Genomic DNA, 23,924 nt, shown 5'->3' with positions numbered 1-23,924 from the left:
GCTAAAAAAAAAAAACAAAAATTTGTCACATACTTAGCAATAACATTTATAGATTGAAAATAAATGAAATTTAGGGCCCGTTAGGTTGCTATTTTTGAAAAATAATTTTTAAGAACAGTTTTTGGTTTTTTCAGAAATAAAATTGCATTTAGAAATTGAATTATGGAAAACAGATTTTGTTCTTAAAAATAGAAAAAACATATTTGGTTGAGTTAATAAAAAATGTTTTTTTATTATAAATAAAACAAAAAACATGTTTGGAAGTTGGTTTTTTTTTTTTAAATTTAATGTTTTCTTCATAACTCTTCTCTATTTATAGAAAAATATATAAATAAATAAAAATTCAACAAAAGATAATAATAAGAGGGTGATGAATTTGAATGGGAAATCAAATTATATTTTTAGTTTTTATTTTATTTTAAATTTTGATCATATATTTTTTTATTTTAATTACAATAAATAAGAAGATGAAATATTTTAATAATAAATGACTAAATATCATACTAAATGAGAATTAACGATAAGGTAATCATTTTCAATAAATGGTTAGATTTTTTAATAAAAAGAAAAAAAAAAGAAAAGGTTATAATTTAAATTTAAAACTTTTGTTAGCACTCTAAATTGATTGTAGAAACATTGGATACAAATATTTAAAGGAAATATTGACAATTATGTAAAATCAAATATATTTTATTATTTTAAATATTGGTAAGAAATATTATTAATTAAAGGATTTATGATTTATAAGGATATATTTATTTGAAATTTTCTTAACTATTTGCCTTTTTTATCTCCTATTTTTTACTAAATCTTATCCCTCCAACATCCTTTCCAATTATTCTAATTTTTAAAATAAAATTAAAAAAATTTGTTTTAAACATAAAAATAATTTGATAATTAAATTAATCTATAAATATAAAGCCTTTTCAACATGTTAATTTATTTTTTTTTAATTATATTTTCTTTGATTAACTTAATATTTTAAAGATAAAAAAATTATATCCATTTTTCAATTAATTTTTATAATTTTAAAATTTTAAAAATTGTATGCATTTTTAATATAAAAATTATTTTTTCAATTATTTTTTATTTTTCTTTTTTTAATGAAAAAAAAATTATTAAAAAAAAAAAACCCTTTTTAGACCTACCATTTACCATAAATTTTTATCTGCACCTTCTTCCTCTTGAAATCTCTCTCATGTGTCTCTTTTCTCACGATTTCCTCCTCTCGTTCCACATAATCCACACTCATTTCTTCATCTTTCATCTCAGCACCTCCATTTCCCCAATCCTCTTATATTTCTCACACACACATATATTCACACACCTCCATTGCCCATGTGAAGTTCAAATTGTAGCATTGCCACCATTACCAACACTATAGCCGATCAATTTTCTCATTTTGAAAAGGAAATTGAAAAATAAAATTTTGAGAGCACAAAATTGAGGGTTCTTTGTGTGGATTTGGGATTTGATTGAATTTGTTGTATGATACATTTTTTAAGGGTTTGTGATTACTTTTCTGTGAATAGTTTTTTTGGTCTCCGTGAGTTTTTTTTTTTTTTTTTTTGTTCTCCATGATTTTTTTGTGTTTTTTTTTTCTTCCGCTCACAATGTAGAAAACATGAAAAACAACTTGAGATTGTTCTCCAAAACCACCAAATTAAAAACATGGAGAACAAATTTAAAAACACGGGAAACAATTGTCAAACGTGTTTTTGAGTGTCTTTTATTCTCAAGAACAAAAAAATCGGAAACAGAAACCAAACAAGCCCTTAATTTTTTTAAAAATTCAAATGGTGTTTTTAATATTTCGTTTTCCTTCATTTGGTTAGTGAAGCTAAGGAAAATGAGGGCAAAAAAACTCATGAACCACTTTTTTTATTTGATTCTTTGTTTATTTTCGGTATTTTTTAATATTTCATTTTCCTCTGTTTGGTTAGTGAGAAAGCTGAGGAAAATAAGAGGAAAAACCCCATTAACAACTTTTGTCCTCAAATCCATTTACCCAAAATTAAATTGCTTCAAAAACTTATCTAGCCACTATAGGACATTACTAATGGAAGTTGTTGGTGGAGTTGCTGGTGGGAGTCGCAAACGATGAGGAAAGAAAATGGGAGTCGCAGATGGTGGGAGCCACAGATGGTGAGGAGAGAAAATAATAGTTAGGATTTTAAATAAAAATAGTTTTGTGATAAAAGTATTTTGAATGGTTTCGGATGAAAAAAATGGCCTTCAGAATAAAAGTGTGTTGAATGGAAAAGAAAAAGTCAAAGATAGCTTACTGATGTGGATTCAAAAGAGTAGTTTGACAATTAGTTTAAAAGATGCATTACTTTGGTTTTTTTTTTAAAAAAAATAAAAATAAAAATAAAGACTACTTTGGCAACAAACTCGGTTTTCTAGATAAGGCATTGGGTGGGGTCCCAATGTAGGAAGGGCACCCTGTGGCATTTGAAAGCAGGAAGTTGAATAGTGCTTAGCTGAAATACTCCACTCATGAGAAGGAGATGACAATTGTGGTTCATTGCTTGCAGCAATGGAAACATTACTTCTTGGGGAGCATATTCTCAGTGGTCACTGACAGTGTGGCTAACACCTTCTTCAAAACTTAGAAAAAGTTAAGTCCTAGACAAGCACGATGACAGGAGTTCCTAGCTGACTTTAAGTTTGAATGGTTGCATCGACCAAGAAGGCATAATACAATGGCTGATGCCTTGAGTAGAAAAGAGGTGATCACCTATATCACTGCCCTCTTAGAAGTCATCTCTGACTTCAATGAAAGAATCAAGCAGGTTGCAAAGCATGATACTACATATGACCGATTGAGACAAGTTAAAGAGGTTGTAATAAGGAGGTATTGGCTAGAGGGAGACCTCCTTGTGGCAAAAAGAGAAAGATGGTATGTCCTTGTAGGTGGCTTGAAAAGGGAACTATTGAGGGAGACTCATGATGCGAAGTGGGCAGGCCATCCTGGTGAAGAAAGGACTCTGGCATTGCTAGCCAGATCCTATTATTAGCCGAATATAAGTGAGGATGTGCAGACTTATGTGAAATCATGTTTGGTTTTTCAGATGGACAAAACTAAGAGAAAGAAGGTTGCAGGGTTGCTACAACCCCTCCCAATTCTAGAAAAAACTTGGGAAAGAATTTCTATGGATTTCATCATCGGATTTCCAAAGGTTCGTGACTTCAAATCTATCTTTGTTATTGTGGATAAATTTTCTAAGTACTCTGTGTTTATACCTACTCCTGATGCATGTCATGCGGAGAAAGCGGCTAGGTTGTTCTTCAACCATGTTGTAAAACACTTTCGGTTGCCTCGAGACATAGTAATTGATTATGATGTACAATTCATAGGCCATTTTTGGGTGAAGTTGTTCAAACTCTTGGGTTCGAAGTTGAAGTTTTTCACAGTTAATCATTCTCAGACTGATGGGCAAACAGAGAGGACTAATGCCTTATTGGAGGAGTACCTCAGGCACTATGTGACGACAACACAAAAGAATTGGGTTGATTTGCTCGACACTACCCAATTGTGCTACAATCTGCAGAGGAGTTCAGCAACAGGGATGAGCCTCTTTGAATTGGCTATTGGGGGTACAACCAAGGATGCCTTGGAGGTAGCCAAAGAAAAGGTATGAGGAAATAGCCCTGCAACCTACAAATTGGCTCGGTCCCAGCAAGAGATGTTTGATGAAGCCCAAAATAGTCTAGAGAAAGCAGCCAAAAGGATGGAGAAGTATGCAGATCGTGATCGACGACCCTTGGAATTTCAGGTTAGGGATAGGGTCCTCATGAAATTGACTTCCCAGATATGGAAGAAAATTAGCAGTAAAACAAAGCAGAGGGGTTTGATTCCTAAATATGATGGACCATTTGAAGTAATAAAAAAGGTGGGGCAGGTGGCCTATATGTTGAAGTTGCCTGAGAGGCTCAAGCTTCACCCAACTTTTCATGTTAGTTTTTTGAAGTCATACCATGAAGATCTAGACGTAGAGAGAGTGTAGACAAAGCGGGCCTCTCTCTTAGTCATGAAGCAATTTGATCAAGAGGTGAAGAAGATCTTGGATCACAGGACCATGGGACATAGTAGAAAGAATCGGCAAATCAATCTTTTGGTTCAGTGGAAGGTGACTTTGGAAGTAAAAGCTACATGTGAAAGGGAAGTTACCTTGTGATAGTTTGAGGAAGTGGTCCAGGCGTACTGGCAAACTAAGTCGACGAGGGCATCGACTTCAGCAAGCAGGGGTGGGTTTGTTAGCCCCTTAGCCTCCTCACCCAATGATGGAAGAAAGGGCCTCATGAGTAGGCCTTACACCTATTGGGATCCTAGACGAAGAGTAAGGATAGCTTGGAGGTTTGGTGGTTCAAACCCTAGGAGACAAAATGAGAAGATATATAGGATAGGTGTTGGTCGCGCGCTCACTTGATGGGTACCATGTGCGCAGACAGGCACCATGTGCACACCAGAAGGGCACCATGCGTTCGCCAGACGAACACCACGTGCGGGCCAGACGAGCACCACACGCACACCAAACGGGCATCGCACACATACTAGACGAACACTATGTGTGCACTAGACAAGCATCGTGCGCGCACGACAGTCCCACACACCATGTTGCACCCATGCGCACACCAGGCCACACCCACGCACACACTTAGTGCACATCAGGCAAATGTGGGGCTATGGAGTTGGTGCATATGAAGGGTGAAGTTTCTTATGGAATATAATTATTAATTATTTAAATATTCCACTAATGTCTCCTCCAAACATCTCGAGAATGACCTGTAATGCTCTTTAAGGAGGAAGTGGGGTAGGTGACTCAAGAGGGCACCAAAGCCAAGCCTTGGCCACACCAAGGAAACACCACGACACGACCTTGGGCGTGCCTAGGACACACAGACAACACTCAAGCACGCACACATAGGCTCCACAACATGTGTGGTGTGCACTCTGTGGCCGCAACGACATGGGGTCGGGTGCAGTCTACTTCCTCCCTGCGCTGGCACGAAAGCACCTAAAAACTTGTGTAATGAGCCGGTTGAAGAAGCCATGGGTTCAATGCCATGACTCGATGGGGCACTAGACGTGCAACTAACTTGGACCCATGATGTCTATGCATGGCATAGGGGCATGATGCCTTATGCATCGGAAAATGAACAACCATGGGCGCAATGTCATGGCTCAATGTTGTGGAGCCTTGACCAAACAGAGGGAGATAAACACATGCCTGAGCCATGGACACTTTGACATGGCATGAGCTCAGACATCAGTGTGGGGAAGGCATATTGATGCACTAGACACCTGGTCGGCTGGTTGATGCATGTTGTTGATTCAGAGGGCCTTGATTAAAAACACTTTGGTGGGCACCCGTTCACAAGAGGCACCTTGTTAGGGGGACTCATCAATAGCTCGATGAGAAAGGGCTTGAGGGGATAACAACTAGCCAATGAGAACAAGTTGATCAGGACAACACTCAACAGTAAGGAACTAACAAATAGTTGTGGTGCTAGTGTCTGGTGCGAAGAGACACGTCGGTTTGAAGGGCTGTCTCCAGTTGGGTGGTTATGGGCGGTTGCATAACCACTAGCAGACTCCTTGGTTTGAATTTCAAAATGTAAATTGCAGGCTGGGTCATATAAAAGCCCCCTGCATCTTTAAGACAGAGTATGGGTGGTGTTTTTGGATGCTTAGGAGTTTAAGCATTGTAATCTCTGACTCGGGCAAAGTGTTGAGACACTTTGAATTTTTTTTTGTATCTTGTAGTTGATTGGAATAACACAAGTTGGGAAGTGTTCTTGTAATTGCTTTAGCTTGTTATATTGCTTTTATAAGGATTGAAGAGAAAGGTTGGCTAAGAAATGGCTCTTAACACCGCACACTTAGTGAAAATTTTGGGCAAATTAATAGGGGTGTGACAGTTAGTATAAAGCACTCAACCCATTCCAAACTCCTTTAAGAATACTATGTTTAAGTTCTCATCACTACCCTCACTCATTTGCTACCAATTCCTTGGTAGTGGCAACAACAAAAGTGGAAGAAAAGAACATAAACTGAACCAAAACTCTAGCTCAAGTGTTACCTATGAAAATGAGTGATGATAGCATCAACACTCCTTGCAGAATCAAATGTATGGGGTTGAATATATGAGCGACATACACTATCGAGGACATGTCATAAAATAATAATGTTATTATGTTTAAATTCAAGCTTTGAAGTGATTAGCTAAAATTTAATACTTTCATTTTTAGTATTTATATGGTAGAGAAATAATCAATATACCAAAAGGTAATTTTAGAACACCTTGCCCCATAGTGACATTAACGGGTCCAAACTCTTTAACTATGGCCATTTAAATGGCCAATGGGAAAGATTTTCCAATAAATTAGATTAATGAAATGAGCCGAAAGCAATAGCAAAACTACACCATTAGCTCCCCAAAATTCTGACAGCAATGGGCCCCAATCTCAATCCCTAGGCTTTCAAACACAGCGGCTTCTGCTTTCCCTAAAAAAGTCCTTTACTACAGCAACGGCTAGTTGGCAGTTGGGCCCCCCCACTCTCATCTTTTGTCCTCGCTCTTTGCAACACCCAATCACATCCCTTTTCCTCCCCCACTTTGTGTTTTTTTCCTGCATTTGAACTTTTCCACCGCACCCATTTCTGGGTTTTATGGTGACCCTTTTCTGACTGGAATAAGGGTTTTGCCTTCCTTTTCTTTGGGGTTCCTGGGAAAGCATACCCCCATTTTAGTGGGAGTGGGGTGGGGATGATGTTGAAGAAGCTGTGGTGCTGGGGATGGTTCACTGTTTCTAATCTACTGCTTGTAACTGTTGTTTACTCCAAGCAACATGGTAATGTAGCCAATGCCACCTTTTCTTTTCTTGGGTTTTTGAAGCTTTGTTTATGGAATATTCGCCTTTTCTGCCTATAGTCTTTTTGCTTGATTTTAGAAGCTGAGAATGGAGGAAAAGAAAAGAAAACTAAACTTTGAGAGGGAAAAAAAAAATGTAACTTAACTCAACTCAGAACATAGTTGTATCTGGCTCAGTTAAGTGGAGGGTTTTGATTTCTCGAGTCCCAAACAATTTAAAGACTTTGACTGGGTTGTTTTCTTTTTTTTCCTGCAAATTTTCTCAGCAATCAAATGGGGCTGTGTGTTTCCTGGAATTGGACATTATGCTTGGTTGCTGAAATTATTGAGTTTATTGCTTTCTGAGTTATCAAGTTTTTGAAGGAGACAAAAATGAGAAATCTGGACAGATTTTTTTGGATTTGTTATTCTGCTCTCTCTGGTTTCTTAGAAAATGTATGAAAAACAATGAAATTAAATTTTTTAAAATCGCATTCTGCATTATTAGGAACTGAGAAAATAAAGACTTCCAATTAAATTAGACTGCAAATAATTGATGGAATCGTTTCATATTTTAAAAGGCTTATCTTTTATCTCCCCTTAGGTAAGTTATCATTTTCACCTAACAAGCATAAGCACATTCCTCAAAATCCCTGCTTTCTCCTTTTTGGCTTTGGTTTCTACTGGCTTTCTTATTCTTGAGACTTTATCGAAGATGATGGTTCTGATTATGCATCTGGATAAGGATTAAGTAGTTCATTCTTTACTTGGAATGGGATTTTCACTACTGAAAGTAACAAAGAAACGAAGAACACCATGCATTGATGGGTAGCGAGGACCCATATTGACTGTCATGAGTTCACAACATGTTTATTTATTCTCAGTTGATTCATAGCTGGGGAGTGTTGATTTTTGAGTTTACATGTGTATATATATATATATACTATGCCAAAATAATATGTTTTGCAGGCTTTATTCTGTTTATAAGAATTTGTTTTGTTCTAGTTGAATACTGCTCCTTTGGGATCAGTGTCTTCAGGTCTCATCTTTTTTCCTGCTTTTATTTGCTATGCATTTCAGTCTATGGCATCTAGATTTACATAATACAGAGGCCAGATTTTGAGTAAGATATGCTTTAATAGGAAAGAGGTGACAGTGACCTTTCTCATCATCTAGCTGGTGTCTTTGGAAAGGGTAAGGAGCACACAGTTTAAGTGGGGATAAATGGGGGTTCCTTTTCTTGATCTTGACATAGAGAGGAAAAAGGTATCACTAAGAACATGCTTTTGGTAGCAGTAAAAGGTCAAATATTAGGGTTCAAAGAGAGTCTGTGGGCGAACTAGCTAAAGATAGAATAATAAATTGTGGTTGGACCTGATTACATTTCAGTTAAGTAACTATTTCACCAATAATGGTATGCCTTTTGACTAAATGTAGGTGTAATACATTCAGGTTATTAAGCCAATAAATTTTGAGGTTTGAAGCATGGAGAACCATTTTCCTAACCAGGTGACATTCTTAGAATGTTAGTATGATTGCCATAGTGTATGTGTATGGAGAAGCTATCAGGCAATAAAAAACCTCAATATTAGTCTATCTGGGATCATAGTTTCCCAGAGTGTGGTTACATTGGACCATCTTCCTGTTATCTTTATAAGAAAGACCAACATAATATTCGCTAAGACCAGCTAAATATTCTGCACCAAGATTGGTTAGGAACACCAGGGCATCATTGTTTGAGAAAAGCACTTTCATCACTGAACTTTCTTCTTTAAAATCCAGAGTGGCTGACTGCATGTACTGGTGCAGAATCTCTTGGATCTTTAATAAATCTCATTGGTACCTATGGGGCTTTAACTACTCTGAATTGAAATCCATCTCAATTGGAGGTCAATGGAAAGGCAATATGGGGAAGTCATATCTAAACTAGCAGGGACTTTGATCAAGTGTAGGGGACTATTAAATGCCTCACCATCCTACATCTAAACTAGGCATGCCTAAGAACTAAAGCTTTGCAAAGAAGAGACAAACTCTCTCCAACGGATAGAAGGGGTTGATGTGGCCCCTGGAATCACATTGGGCAGGTCATGTCTTCTATGTCAATCAACATGAAACCAAAATAAGTGTTGAGAAAAGATCCAATCAAAAAAAATAAGTGTTGAGAAAAGAAGAGACCAATTATTAATCACTATTAAATAATGATCTTAAAGATATAAGATATTCCATAACTAGTAAAGAACAACTACTCCAAGAACTAGGGCAAGCCAAAGTTTCCTCAAAGCTAGGCATGAAGTCTGGCTTGTGGCATATTGGAATTTTCAAAGAAGATTGGTGCAAAATCGCCATTTGTGCTCTCTTGTAGGCACTATAAATGGAACGTTATGCCATTTGGATTGAGGAATGCTCCATCACAATTTTAAAATAGAAGAGCTCCATCCTTTGGCAATCTATCCAGTAGAATAAACATCGCCAGCATTCAAAGAAATCACATGCAAACATGTAGTTCTTTCTTAATGTTGAGTTCCTTGCTCATGGAGGAGAAATAGTTCTGAAGAGCGCATTGCAAAGCAAAAGATTAGTAGACATATCAGAAAGAAGGTTCAGGGCAGCTGATAAAAAGATGTGATGGTCTAAAATTTCCAGGAAAAGGACAACTCATCTCCTAAAGAGAAGCTTCTAGTGGACTACTGGACAGATGCACTCTTGGAAAGATCAAATGATAAGAGAAGTCTGTGGCTTCAAATCAGGTCTTCTTTCACAATGAGAAAAGCTAGCTCATGCAAAAGTGAAGTATACGTATTAATCTATGGGATAAGAAGTTCCAGTTTTACTTGAACTATATTTAATTCACTACTGAAATAAAGGATTTAAGGGAGATTTGGAATGTCAACCATTGGATACTCCTGAACCACATATTGTGTAGTGGACAGAGTGCCTGTCTCAATACTCCTGAACCTTAGGCAAAATACATTCCTTTTTATTGCCTATAATAAATAAATAAATAAAAGGGGAAGCCAATTATCCCAACTGATTACTTATCAAGGGCTACCCCTGAAGTAATAATGATTGGTGAGAAAATGGGCCCAGCAAATCCTTCTTGGAGGAATATAGACAGAACTTCTAGATGAATTCCATAAAAGCAGGTTAACTGAATTTCACCGAAGGAACTGCAGGATCCCAAGCAGACTCTTCAAACATTGCGAATGGGTTGCATTCCCTCCATGTCTTCAAAAAGATGGGCTAACTTAACCACAGCCTTGGAAATCATGATCTGTTTTTCCTAGTCAAATTTACAGATCTTGAGTTCCTTTACCTGTTCCACACATAGCCCTGTTGCCATACTGATATTCCCAAACTTTCACTTGGTTAGGAAACAACTTACCCACACTTCAGAAAACTTGTTGACCTGATAATGCTAAAACATGCATTAATCATCTTGTACTAATTTTTAAACCATAAGCATTCATTGGACCAGGATAGTGTCTTCCATTAATCCTTGAACTACGTGCATTCATCATACCAAGATGCTCTCTTAGGGAATCCTCAACTATATCGATATGATGTGCAACCAAATGATTCCTTTGATAAATGCAGCTGCATTTTGAAGTCATGAGGGCCAATGGGCCCTAAGTGGAATCATTTAGTTTGACAGTTATCTTTTATTTTACTAGTTTTTTAATTTAGTTTGAAATCATTTTTCACGAAGTCTATAAGTGGCCTTTAGTTTGAAATCATTGCCTTTTGTGTAAAGGAGAGAGGCATAACTAGTTGGAGACTCAAACTACAAGACTTCAGATGGCTTCTAATCTATCTTCAAATCTCTTCTCCTTTGAATCATAATTTTGTTTCTTGTTGAGTAAAGTCAGAGAACTGGTGAAGGAAGAATGAGTATTTTTTTTCTTCTTATTTTCATGTCTGCCTTCCACTCATGAATGCGTACTTTTTGCTTCATGGTCCTAGGACCAAGTTTTGGTATGTTTTTGGTGTGGAGAGTCTTCTTTGTAAGATTTTTTCTTTTCCCCGATAATTGTTCAACTTAGCAACAAAATAAGCATGCTTGGGCAGTGGAAGTATGGGAAAGCGTTCAAGGTTAGGGACATTGGAACCTAAGTTTTCCAAGGAGGTCCCATGATAGAGAGGGAGTTCATGAACTCTCAGTTGCAGTGTATTTACTCTGCTGTTGTTCATAAGGGTGGTTATGATGGATCATTGTGAAAGGTTTCCAAGAATGGTTGTTTATTCATGACGTCATCCTGGAAGCCTTTTGTCTGTTTCTAGATAAGGAGGTGTGGGATATAACTCTCCATCTAAGGTTGATTTCTTGTTTTGGAGACAACATTGGAGAGATGCTTATGACCAATCAGTTTATAAAAAAGGGTTTTGGACTATTTTCAACTAGTGCTGTCTGTGCAACTAGAGGAAGGAGTCAGGCTAATCATACTCTCTCATCTATTATTTGCAGGCAGGGGGTGTGGGGTGTGGGATATAGGGCTCTATCTAAGGTTGATTTCTTGTTTTGGAGACAACATTGCAGAGATGCTTATGACCAATAGGTTTATAAAAAATGGTTTTGGACTATTTTCGACTAGTGTTGCCCTAGTACCTTGATTGAATAGTGACTATCCTAGTACTACCTTGACCAAGTAGTATCTAGGTGATGCATGTTGAAGACATTGTTTGATAATTGCAGCTATTGTAGGATGTTAACTGCTGATAAAAAACTTAGCAACCTCATGTGGCCTCCAAATGTAAGCCCTTTCTAAATCCCCCGAACCCATATAAGTTCTTCGAAAGATCCAAAACCCATCAAAGTTTTGGAATCATCACCATGTTCAAAAATTCAGTCTCTAGTTTTTGTGTACACAATCTCTACTACATTATTCTGTAAGTCTCTAGGCTTCCATCTAGAACATTTACCATTCTATTATTGAGACCCAGGTCTGAAGGACTCAAAAAAAAAAAAAAGGGCTGCTAGGGTTTATATTTGGGCTATACAAGGATAGTTATCCAACTTCTACATCTCAGTCTTATACAAGTCATCCAACCCTCTGTCTCTAGTGGGATTGGGCATAATGTGCCTTCTAGTTCTTTTAAATGCAAAATGAAAAAAATTGCAGATGCATTAATCATGGTCATTAAAGCAATCCTGCATAGTGATCATGTCATTGCCATGTAGAACCTAAGTAGTAACTGCTAATGGATAAGCATAATCCTGCAGAATGATCATGTCATTTCCATGTAGAACCGAAGTAGTAACTGCTAATGGATCAGCAAAATCATTTCAACGATTTAGAAGAAAGTGCACTTGTTGTACATTTTCTAGAATCTAGTTTCAACCCTTTTTTTACAGTATCTAATACACAAACACAAGAGGAACACACTCTCATTTTCATCTACATTGAAGTCCTTTTATGAATAGTTGGATGAAAGTTGGTCCCTCTTTATGAGTTGTGCTGGTTTTCGAAGCATTAGACAAAAGTAAAACTCAATTCAACTGAGAAAATGGTTTTATTTGGCTCAGTTGAGTGGAGTGTGAAAAAGCCTTGAAGTTCGATAGGGTAACAACCAGAGAGGGGTGAATGGGTGTATTAAAAAAATTCAAAAATTATAATTAACTTTTCCCTGCGAGGAGTTAAGGATTATTAATTCTTTCAATGAAAGTCAATGCAAAAAAGATAATCAAATATAAGTAATGAGGCATAAGAACTTTTATATGGAAAACCCCCACATAAACTATGGAGATAAAAAATCACGAGGTCTAAGACCGTTAATTTAAATCCATTATATGAGATCAAGTTACACAAATTTACTTGGATGCTTTACCCTAAAAACTTACTCTCTAGTACCTATAACTTGATCCACATCTGCGACGTAGCAACCTTCGATTGCTCCAATGAATACACTTCAGCCTTGCTGAAGTGTATAAAGGTTTTCAACCAAAGATTCAAAGCTTGAATCACATCTGCGACGTAGCAACCTTCGATTGCTCCAATGAATACACTTCAGCCTTGCTGAAGTGTATAAAGGTTTTCAACCAAAGATTCAAAGCTTGAATCCTTTGAATGAGAGATCATGAATGTTATGGCTCATTAGGCTTACTCTATGAAACCCTCTCAATAAGTTTTAGATCTCTTACCCTTAAGGGGTTATGGAGAGGTATATATAGGCAACTAACCCGAAGAGTTTTGATTTTAGAAGAATTTTAATCAAATTTGTGTGAAAAATCTCGACATAATCAACATGACGGCTTGAACTAACTAAACCCACCACTTGAGCGCCTTGGGCGCTTGAGCGGTGTGAAGCGCTTGAGTAGTCTTTAGCACTTGCCGCTTGAGCGGTCCTACCCTTTTTCAAAACTTTAATCTAAGGTATTTTAAGTTAAAAAACAAACTAATTCTTTTTATACTTCATAGGAGCCTAACTTGCTACAAGTCAAACCTTTTTAGACGTACCTGTGACTTCCCTATTGGACAAACAACTCCTTTTGATCTTCAATGGAGAGCAAGTCACTATCTAAAAGGACTTCTATGGTCAAGCATTAAAAGGAACAAAATTGTCAACATACAAACAATACTCAATGCCCTAACAAAGGGTTTTTAATTCTTTGGATCTCAAAGAAAACAACAGTTTTGACTAAGTTTCCCTTAACTTTCCTTGACATTTTTCTCAGCAATTGAATATCTCTGCATTTCTAGCATTGGACATTTTGCTTGGTTCTGCTTATTAAATATATTGCAATAATTCTGTTGTTGATTGGATGAATATTTAATGAAAAAATAATTTGATATTGCTTTTTTCATTTTGTACTCTGGTTTCATTATTACAAACCAGAAATAAAATGTATAAAAAAGAAACAAAATTAAAAAAATTTAAAAATTTTCATTATTAGGAGCCTAAAAAGAAAGAAAGAAAGAAAAAAAAAAGACTGCTATTCAATTTTGACTTGACAGCAAATATTTGGGCATACTTGACAAGACCTTTTATTGGAAAGGCTTAGCATTTATCTCCTTTAAGGAGAATTTATCATTTTTACCTAACAATCAGAAGTCCATTTTTCAAATTTGTTGCTATCTCCTTGTCTTTGGTTTCTACTTGCTCTGTAAATGTTGAGACTGTATAGAAGATGATACTTTTGGTTGCTTATCTGTTTAATGATTACTGTTTTATTCCTTACTTGAAAGTGGAGATTCATCATTTCAAGTAAACAATGAGTCATACAGTATATGCATGGAAGGATGGTGATGACCCATATTGACTATCATGAGCTTGGTGCATTACTTAGTTGTGGAAATCGAGTTTTAAGAGATTAGCATCTTCAGGTTTTGTCTTTTTTATGATCTTCCTACTTTTAGTTGCTCCACTTTTATTCTATGGTATCAAGATCTTCATAAGAGAGATTAGATTTTTGGGTAGCAGGGAGATCTTTAAGTAACCCAGAAAATCTTGTAGAAGATATGTTCTGATGGGGAATCTCTCTTGGTAGATGTGGACAATGACCTTATTGTCTAGCTATATATTTTCCAAGTGCTATGGGTGAGACAAGTAAGGTTTACCTTTCTTGATTTTGCTTCACAGAGAAAGGTGTCATCTAGCAGCAGGAAAAAAGACATTCATTAGTTTCCAAAGAATGCCTTTGGGCTAACTAGCAAAGAATACAATAACAAATGGTGCTTGACCGGCCATATTGCCTATCAAAAATAAATCAATAAATGGTGGCCAACCCATATTATGTTAGATGTTTATGGTTATCCCATCAATAATAATAATATACCTTGTGATTAGATTACTCTTGTCATAATTTCAAAGCATTAGACCAATAAACCCTTTGACTGCCATAGTGCATTCATGGAATAGATATCTAGAAATGAAGGATTTGAGATTAGTATATTCTTTTTTGGAAAAATGGATATTGGTTCCCAGGGTGCAGTTGCATTGGGGCCATCCAGGTATCTTTATAAGGGGCACCAACAAAATATCCTGTTCAAAAATTGATTAGGAACACCAGAGCATCATTTGTGTGAGAAGGAATTCAGTTGATGAGCCCATGTATTGGCACTAAGCCTCTCAGACCATCAATAAATCTCTTTGGTACCTATGGGCCTCTGACCAATGTGGCAGAAAAATAAGATACTGTGACATGTGACTGGAAGTAGTTATCAGTAGTTACCAGTAGCAGTCACCTGGGAGATTATAAATAGAAGGCCTCTGTTCTGTGAACCTCTCTCAAAGCAAATCTCTGTCCCGAGAGTGGAAATAGCTTAACTAAGTCTTAGCATAGCAAGTAGCTGTAATAGTAGCTTGTAGTTGTAGTCTTGTAATCAATCTGTCACTAATCACTGCTCTGAATTTCCTTAAAGAGCAAATGAATGCAGGTAAACGCTTGTTGTGTAAGCTGTTAGGAAAAGTGGTTGTCCAACGTGGTATTAGAACCTCATTTGGTGGGAGGTCATGAGTTCGAACCTTACCGCATGTTTATTTCCTCAATTTAGTGAGACCAAGTGCAAGCCCAAAGAAGGTTGTCATGATTAGTTTGCCTATGGGCCTATTTGTGGTCCCGCATATAAGGAAGGGTGTTGGGGAATATAATATACATTGTGAATCCAAATCCTAACAGCTTAAACTTTCAGGAAAATTGTTTGTTCAAGTCTTCCTATTGTTTTTTAGAATTCTTACACTGCTAAGTGAATTTAAAGTCCTAGACCACTGAGGCAGTTTGTTTCAAACTTGATAGTTGCTTAGCATTTGTTTGCAGATCATCATTTAAAAGTGCATGGCTCTGTCACAAGCTGGTGCCCCAATGTGAAATTGGTTATTCCAAGTAAATATTTGCTTCTTACACTTGCAAGCAAAAATTGTCTAGCAACTGTGAACTGCCTTGCCTCACTTTTTGAAACATGGCATGAATGAATGCCAACTTATCATTCATCAAAAGCTAAATATAAGTAACTAGAATCATGATTACTCCTCACATCTCTTTTAAGATATCAAACATTTGACCAAATCAATGGTATGATACAGAGTTAGAGGGAAAGAAGTAGATTGGCAGTTTTTTTGGGTGGGGAAACCCTTAAAGTTTATTGATTGTAGTCATGTGTGGCTTAATATCTGCAAAAATTTAAGACTCCTATCATTCCTCAGGTCTCCAAAAAGAGTCCTGTACATGCAAAGAAGTACGGAGATCTTGCTTGCTTTGAGAAATAAAATACTCTCATCACAAACACTACATAAAGCACAATAGAAGAATTTAATTTCCCCAACCTGTGCAAATACTCCTTTTTTTTAGCAGGGTGCCAGGAGACTAGATGGTGATGGCATAGTAACTATGTTATTGATTATTTCCTTAGAAAAGGAAAATTGCATCAATAACCTATTCATTTTATTTCTCATATAATTAGTGCTACTCTGATGTCTCATTTATTTGTGGAAATACTTTAAACCCTACTTGAATCATTTTTCATTTTTAAGGCAGCAAACAACATGCATTTTATATAAAAACTATAGGACTAGAATGAAACAAGTTTCTTCTTTGCTTCAGTGATTTACTAAGTAACAATGCACCTTTCTAGAGGCACCAACTTCTATGCCTGTTTTATTTAGGCATGGAAGTTTTCTGAAGACTCTGGCATCAATTCTGTGAGTTCGATAATAATAGAGACATTTTAACAGCATGACAGAAACATAATGAGTGCAATATATTATTTGTAGAAGTGACTATAAAACTGAACAAGGATTGAACTTGTAGATGAAGATTCTAAATTTATTGTCTTGAAACACTGTCCTTGGGGCAGCCTTTGTCTCTTATATGTTAAGTTCAAGTAAGAGGAGGTTGAATGGCCCAATTGGTGGAGTAACCTTGGAAAATTCTTGTGGGAGTCTAGTGGGCTTTGGTCCACTTAATGCCAACAAATCAGTCTCCTTGAGCTGCGGAAGTGTGGTCCAACTGAGATACAAAGATGCAGAGTTTCAATAAGGCCTGTTTGTAAAAAGAACAACAAAATTATGCACTATGGGTATCTTTCCTAACTATTATTCACTAGGCCGCACTGCCATTTTTTATTTTTTATTTTTTAAATTAAAGCTGTCTCTTTATCCTGCGGCTTTCTTGTATATGAAGCTGGAAGATGAAGGTGCGCAGATTCATTTTATCAAAATATATATTTTTCATTTCAATGGAAAGCCACACAGTTAGGTTGTAGATCCCATTTTGAACAATATTTTGGAAAGATGTCTATATCTTTTTTTTTCTCTGGCAAAAAGCCCATTTTAACTTTGAACTCCAAAGAAGCAAATCTTTTTTGTTGTTAACTTAGCATGTTTAAGGATTCTAATATCCTGAACTCCAATTTTTTTAATGCTTTCATATTTGTATTTAACAAATTGGGATTTGGGAATACAAGAATTACTGTAGTAGTTTGGAAGTCAGGGGCAACAGGTAGAGAAGGCAAGAATTCTGCTACCAACCGGAAAAAATTCAGTGGGAAAGCCTTGTATGCTTTAAAAAACAGCAGCATCGACTCCAATTTGAAATTGTTCCAGTTATTGCATATCCTTTCCTTGCTTAACAAATGTTAAACATATGCCTATGTATGCCCATGTACTGAATTTCTAATGTGAGGTGGTTATGTGCTATTCTTTATGCAGGAAACCCAGCAAATGATCTGGTTGACATCATCAACAAGAATCGAACAGCCCAAAAGCTTCCAAAATTAAATGACAACCCTGGTCTTGGATGCATGGCATTGCAATATGTAGAGGAATGCAAGGGAAACTGCTCTAAAAACAACACTATAAACTGTCGGCCATCAGAAGATGACTTCACTGAAATTTTTGCTCCCAATTGTGGTGTAGAACTACCTACTTTTGGCACCATATCTGGCCACATTGTGGGATGTCAATCCAAATATATTGAGCCATCAGAAGCCTTTTCTCAGGTTCTCATCCGAGACAAGAAAGCACTCTCTCTTCTGAGAAATAAAACACATACTGAAGTGGGAGTAGGCATGATTGGGAACCATAAAGGGCCTTTCCTTTGGTGTGTTCTATTCAGTAGTGGCCAGACCAATACTACATTTGTTCTTGAAGATCGTGGTGAAGGCATAAAACAAAAGAAAGGGTGCTTCAGCGGAAGCAGTACTCCATGCAGTGGAGGACAGAAGAACAGTATATTTGGCAATAATTTAACCATGGGTTTTATATATACTTTCTTGTTAGTACTCCATGCAGTGGAGGACAGAAGAACAGTATATTTGGCAATAATTTAACCATGGGTTTTATATATACTTTCTTGTTACAGTACTTGTACTCCAACTTATTCCTGACTATTTGAGAATTTTTGTGAAGCAGTTCTCCCTCATTTTGTGACGTTTTTTATTCAGAAAAAGACAATTAAAAGAGCCTCCAAGCTGCAATTTTCAGTCCAGTGTTATCCAATATGTTATTTATGATTATCTTTCAATACATAAGAAATCGAATTGTTTCATGATGGATTGTGCTCAACTAGGCTTGTATCTGATTTGTTGGTCTTTGCAGCTGATATGATTAGCAGATGCTTGTCCAAGACCTAAAGTAATATACAAGTTGGAATATGCAGATCCTCGAGTGAGCTGCTCAGTTGCTGCACTAGTTTCAATCTACTATACAAGTGGGTTAGGGATTACCCAGGATTCACTGCTTCTAGGCGATACTGCATCTGTTGTTAGTTTAGCTGCTGCATGCATGCCTTCTTCTGTAATAACTTTCGATCAGCTAGAGTTGATGTTGGGGTGCTGCCCATGTGATGCTTTGTTGCAAGGCTGACTTGCAGCTTCATCAGCTATCTTGCTGGGTTGTCTTGATGCAGCAGACTGCTGTGTAGCTTCTTTTTTTGGGTGACTAGATATCAGAGCTTCCTAATATGAAGGCTAAACCAAAGTGTTAATCAATTTGATATACATTGTTGGCCATCATTTAAAAGGTTAATTCTTTAGGGGCAATATGGTTTAACATGGTATCCCAGCCTCGGTACAAGGAGATCTTGGATTCTCCATTATTCTCTCTCTCTCCCTCTCTCTCTCTCTCTCTCTTTATGTCCCAATGTGAGGATGGGATGGATAGGAAAAGCTTTGTTTGTTGCATATTACCTTAGTTTTGTGTTGATTTCCTATTTTAGGCTTGCCTTCCTTGCATGGTTGGTAGGAGTCAGCTCAATCTCTCTCTCTCTCTCTCTTTATGTCCAAATGTGAGGATGGGATGAATGGGAAAAGCTTTGTTTGTTGTATGTTACCTTAGTTTTGTGTTGATTTCCTATTTTAGGCTTGCCTTCCTTGCATGGTTGGTAGGAGTCAGCTCAATCTCTCTCTCTCTCTCTCTTTATGTCCAAATGTGAGGATGGGATGAATGGGAAAAGCTTTGTTTGTTGTATGTTACCTTAGTTTTGTGTTGATTTCCTATTTTAGGCTTGCCTTCCTTGCATGGTTGGTAGAAGTCTGCTCAATCTCTCTCTCTCTCTCTCTCTCTCTCTCTCTCTCTCTCTCTCTTTATGTCCAAATGTGAGGATGGGATGGATAGGAAAAGCTTTGTTTGTTGCATGTTTGTTACCTTAGTTTTGTGTTGATTTCCCTTTTAGGCTTGCCTTCCTTGCATGGTTGGTAGAAGTCGGCTCAATTCAACCTTATCCTGGTGAGTCATAAATACACTAGAACAAGTTTTTGGAATTGCTTTTGGATCACTACTAATGGCACGAGTAATCACATTTCTAATTTATTAAATAACTATTTTGATTAGCTTTTTCATAAATGTTATCTACCATTTCTCTACCACATTGTCTATTTTAATGATAGGAAATCGCAATTTTAATCCATTTTTCTCACTAACATACCAATTGTTATAAAAAATAAAAATAAAAAAATAAAAACCAAGGAATCTGTTTGGAAAGTGTTTCCAAAAACCATTTTTTTGTTCTTGAGAAAACACTCCGTTGTTTTTCATGTTCTCAAATTGATGTTTTTGGAGAACAGTTTAAAATTATGAAAAGTATTTTAAAAACGGATATAAATATTTTTATCTAAAAACTATTTATATTTACAATATCAAGTTAATAAAAGAAAACACATTTTTTTTTACTTAGTTTATAAAATTCCTTTTTATTAACTCAATTAAACATATTTTTGCTTTTAAAAACAAAAAACTGTTTTTTAAAATTCAGTCCCAAAGGTAATTTTGTTTCCAAAAACATAAAAAATTAATCTTTAAAATTATTATCAAAAATTGTTTCTCATAACTGTTTTCCAAAATACTTTTCATACAAGCTTTAGGCCTTTTAATAGTTTTATAATTTTTTAGAATAAAAACAGTTTTCTCATTAAAAAAAACTAGATTAATATTTTTTTTTTTTACTAAAACTAGTTTTTTGAGGATTTATTCCAAAAAGGGATGTTTTTTATATTTTTTTATAAACTTTTGCATTATACATAAATGCATAATATTTTTAGGAATGAAATTAAGAATTGTTTTCTCATTCCTCTTCGACATGAGTTAAATATGGAAGTGTAGAGGAAGAAAGAAAAATGATGATGAGGAGGGAAGCATCCCAATTTATCATAAGACTACGTTTGATTGTCAAAAAAATTGAGGAAAAATGCAAAGAAACAAAATAGAAAGAAAAATAGAATGAAAGAAAAGATGATGAAAAATAAAAATGGATTTAATCTTGATAAATTATTTTTAAAAATGGATATGATTTTTAAAATTATGAAATCATTTCAAAAATAGATGTAAATTTTTTTATCAAAAAATTATTTATATTTACCATATCAAGTTAACTTGTTTTATAAAATTGTTTTTTTTAGCGATTTAACCAAACATTTAAAAAAAAAAACAAAAAAACAAAAAACTGTTTTTGAGAATTCAGTTTCTAAGGGTAATTTTGTTTTTTAAACTATCAAAATTTGTTCTTAAAAATTATTATCAAAAATTGTTTTTCAAAACAAACAAGTCCTAGGTGTTTTAATAGTTTTATGTTTTTTTAGAATAAAAAATAGTTTTTCAAAAAACAGTTTTCTAAATTTAAAAACTATGTTGATAATTTTTCTTTTACTGAAAACAATTTAGTGAATTTACCGAGAATTTATACTAAAAATTGGATATTTTTTATAAAAAATTTGAGTTGGTTTTATGTATTTTTATTTTTATTTTTAGTGTTTTAAGAAACAATTGTTAATACGTACGGTAAAAACTTTTGTACAATACATAAATACACAATGTTTTAAAGGAACGAAAATAATCAAATAATTGTTTTTAAGAATTGTTTTCTAATTCCCTCTGCCACAAGTTAAATATGGAAGTATTGAGGAAGAAAGAAAAACGACAAAGACGAGGGAAGCATTCCTAATTTACCATAAGACTATATTTGATTGTTAAGAAAATTGAGAGAAAATACGAGAAAAAGAAAATAAAGATAAAAAGTAAAATGGAAGAAAAAGTGAAAAAAAAAAAATAATAGTAGATTTAAAGTTAGACAAATTATTTTTATAAATTTTTTCAAACCGATTTCACTTATTTTTCTCTATTATATAAAAATTAAATAATTTAAAAATACATATATTTCTAACTAATTTTAATTATATTTGATATTTTTTCACTATTTTTCATAGTGAAATTAAACATGAAATTTCCACATTTAACTATCCAAATGTACAATCTTTAAATTTGATAATATTGGTATTATCACATAAAATCCCAAAAAAAATAAAAAAAAAAATCTAGTCCATTAAAATTAAATTTATAATTGAAGGCAACAAAAGTGAAATGGATGAACATTGTGAGTTGGTAGGTTTAATAATGTAACAAAGGGTGGTTGAAGTTATCGTACAACATGATTTATGGTATTAAATTTTGTTGCAGTACAAATATATCCCACACCATCTTACATGGTGCCTAAATTCAAGGCATCATATATACCCCATTGTGACATTTATTTTCTTACATTATTATGACAATGATGTATCCATTGCTTGATATTTATTCTTCTCATTGGAACTAGATTCAATGGGAAATTTTTCGGTGAAAAATATTTACTCCCTAACGGGATAAGGGAGGGAGAGAGTCTTGAAAGTTGGAAGGAATCTAAAAATGAAAAAATATAGTTTGGTTTCTCGTAAAAATAAGGGAGAGAGAGATTTTGAAATCCTCTACTTTGCTCTGCACCCACCTCCCGAGTATATGCTTCAACAGGAATCATATAAGGGTAGATTGATACAATAAAAATCCTTCAGTAAAATATCCATTCGTACCCCTAAGAAATAAAAGCATATTACATATTCTATTTTAGGAATTGACTATTTACTCGTTCAGTGAATTTTAAAAAGTAAATAAGAAATAAATTAGAAGAGATAAGTAATTTTTTTTATTTATTAAATTTGATACCTCCTTTGTCCCTTCTTCCCAATTGAAATTTTTGAAAAAAATAAATGCTTCTAAATTGATTTAAAAAAAAAGGTTATTCGATTAAAAGGGCATTTCAAAACCCAATTTTTGAAATTTAACCTCCCACCTTTTTTTGGCATCATTTGGACAAAAATATCCTCATTATTTTCTTGTAAAAATAATTCTTTCTTTTAAAACCTACATGTAAATACTTAAAATAGAAAATGACATTTATGTAAAAAATGAATTACTTTTCCAAAAAAAACATGGAAAATGTTAGATTTTCGATTTTGGGGATTATTTCATTCCTTTTAATCAAATATTTCTAAAAACTATATATATGTATATGAGGTTGGAGCAAAAGGAAAAGATGATCATTTTCACATGTTCTTTTTCTATTTTTATGAATAAAGAAAAAGGATGGGAACCATTTTCTTTAGGTATAAACCGTATAATAAAAAAATGGTAATCATTTATTAAATACTAAAAAAATCGTCAAAATATATTTAATTGTTTCAGCCGAGAATGTTTAAGTATTGGAACTCTACAAATTTCACGTTCCTTCATACTCTTTGTTTATGTTTTTTTGCACCTTGTCCTTTTAAGTTTCACATGTATTTAAGAATATCAATGTTTAAATGTCTAGGGATTAAATTAAATAGCATCATGATGTATTAAAAAAAAATTAAAATAAGCGACATAATATATGATAGCTTCAGCTCATTTAAGCATGCTTCCAATAAAAAGTAGAGATGCAATTTTGGCAAGTTGACCCGACTTCACCTGAACCTACCCGAACATGTGGATAGGTTTAAGTAATCATTTTTAATATTCTTGTTGAACTTAAATTAGATTATTTCATTTCAAACTCAATCTGGATTGAACCTAAACCAAGATCCCAACCTAATTTAATATTTTTATAATATTTTTAATACATATTATCTTATATAATAATATTCATTTTTACAAATATTTTTTAAAAAATATCAAATTATATAATATATATTTTTATTTTTAAAAAAATATATAAATTTATATTTATTTTTTATTGATATCTTTTATATATATATATATATATATATATATATAATTTATGGATTTTGAACCGATGAATCCGAACTCAATTCAAGCTTAAAAAAAAATTAGGAAGAGTTGGATTTGGATTAAATACCTCAAATTTTATAAAATAAACTCAACCAAATCCACAAAATTCAACCCTTTCTATGAAAAAATTGGTGAAAAATAATGGGAAAAAAAAAAGGTATACATATATAGTAAGATCATTGACTTACCCGAAACGTGTTTTGCCACTACTAAGTGGAAGCATACTTATCCTGAAGCGAGGAGTTCCCACTCAAAATTAGAGCTATCGAAAAATTCAGTAGAATGATGTCTCTTAAGTCAAAATTATAATCATAACCCTTAAACTTGCAGATGACCCACTTCCAATTGTGCCCAAAAATAAAAAATTGATTCCACTTAAGCAATAATTATAATTTTGAAATTCTTGGGAATTAAATAATTTTTTTGTGGCGGAAAGGTTGAAAGCAGGTGACCTAGAAAGCGGCTAGTGAAAACGTAACGGAATTTAATACAGAGGAGGAGGAGAAGAAGAAGAAGAAAGAAGACGCGACCTGGAGAATGCGATGAAAAGCGAGGTAGAAC

General features: G+C 34.5%; 1 protein-coding gene across 1 annotated transcript; it reads left to right on the top strand.

The window, feature by feature from the left end:
• The first annotated feature begins 6,637 nt into the window (after positions 1-6,637).
• LOC117931701 lies at positions 6,638-18,276 on the top strand. The gene is made up of 2 exons (XM_034852716.1): positions 6,638-6,858; positions 17,499-18,276. Exons 1-2 carry the CDS (start codon positions 6,774-6,776, stop codon positions 18,116-18,118), a joined length of 705 nt encoding a protein of 234 aa, XP_034708607.1. The 5' UTR covers positions 6,638-6,773; the 3' UTR covers positions 18,119-18,276.
• Positions 18,277-23,924: the final 5,648 nt, after the last annotated feature.

Source organism: Vitis riparia, chromosome 15, assembly GCF_004353265.1.
Source record: "Vitis riparia cultivar Riparia Gloire de Montpellier isolate 1030 chromosome 15, EGFV_Vit.rip_1.0, whole genome shotgun sequence".
NCBI classification, from domain to species: domain Eukaryota; kingdom Viridiplantae; phylum Streptophyta; class Magnoliopsida; order Vitales; family Vitaceae; genus Vitis; species Vitis riparia.
The sequence above is the reverse complement of the archived record's forward strand: the minus strand, read 5'-3'. Positions and strand labels throughout refer to the sequence as shown.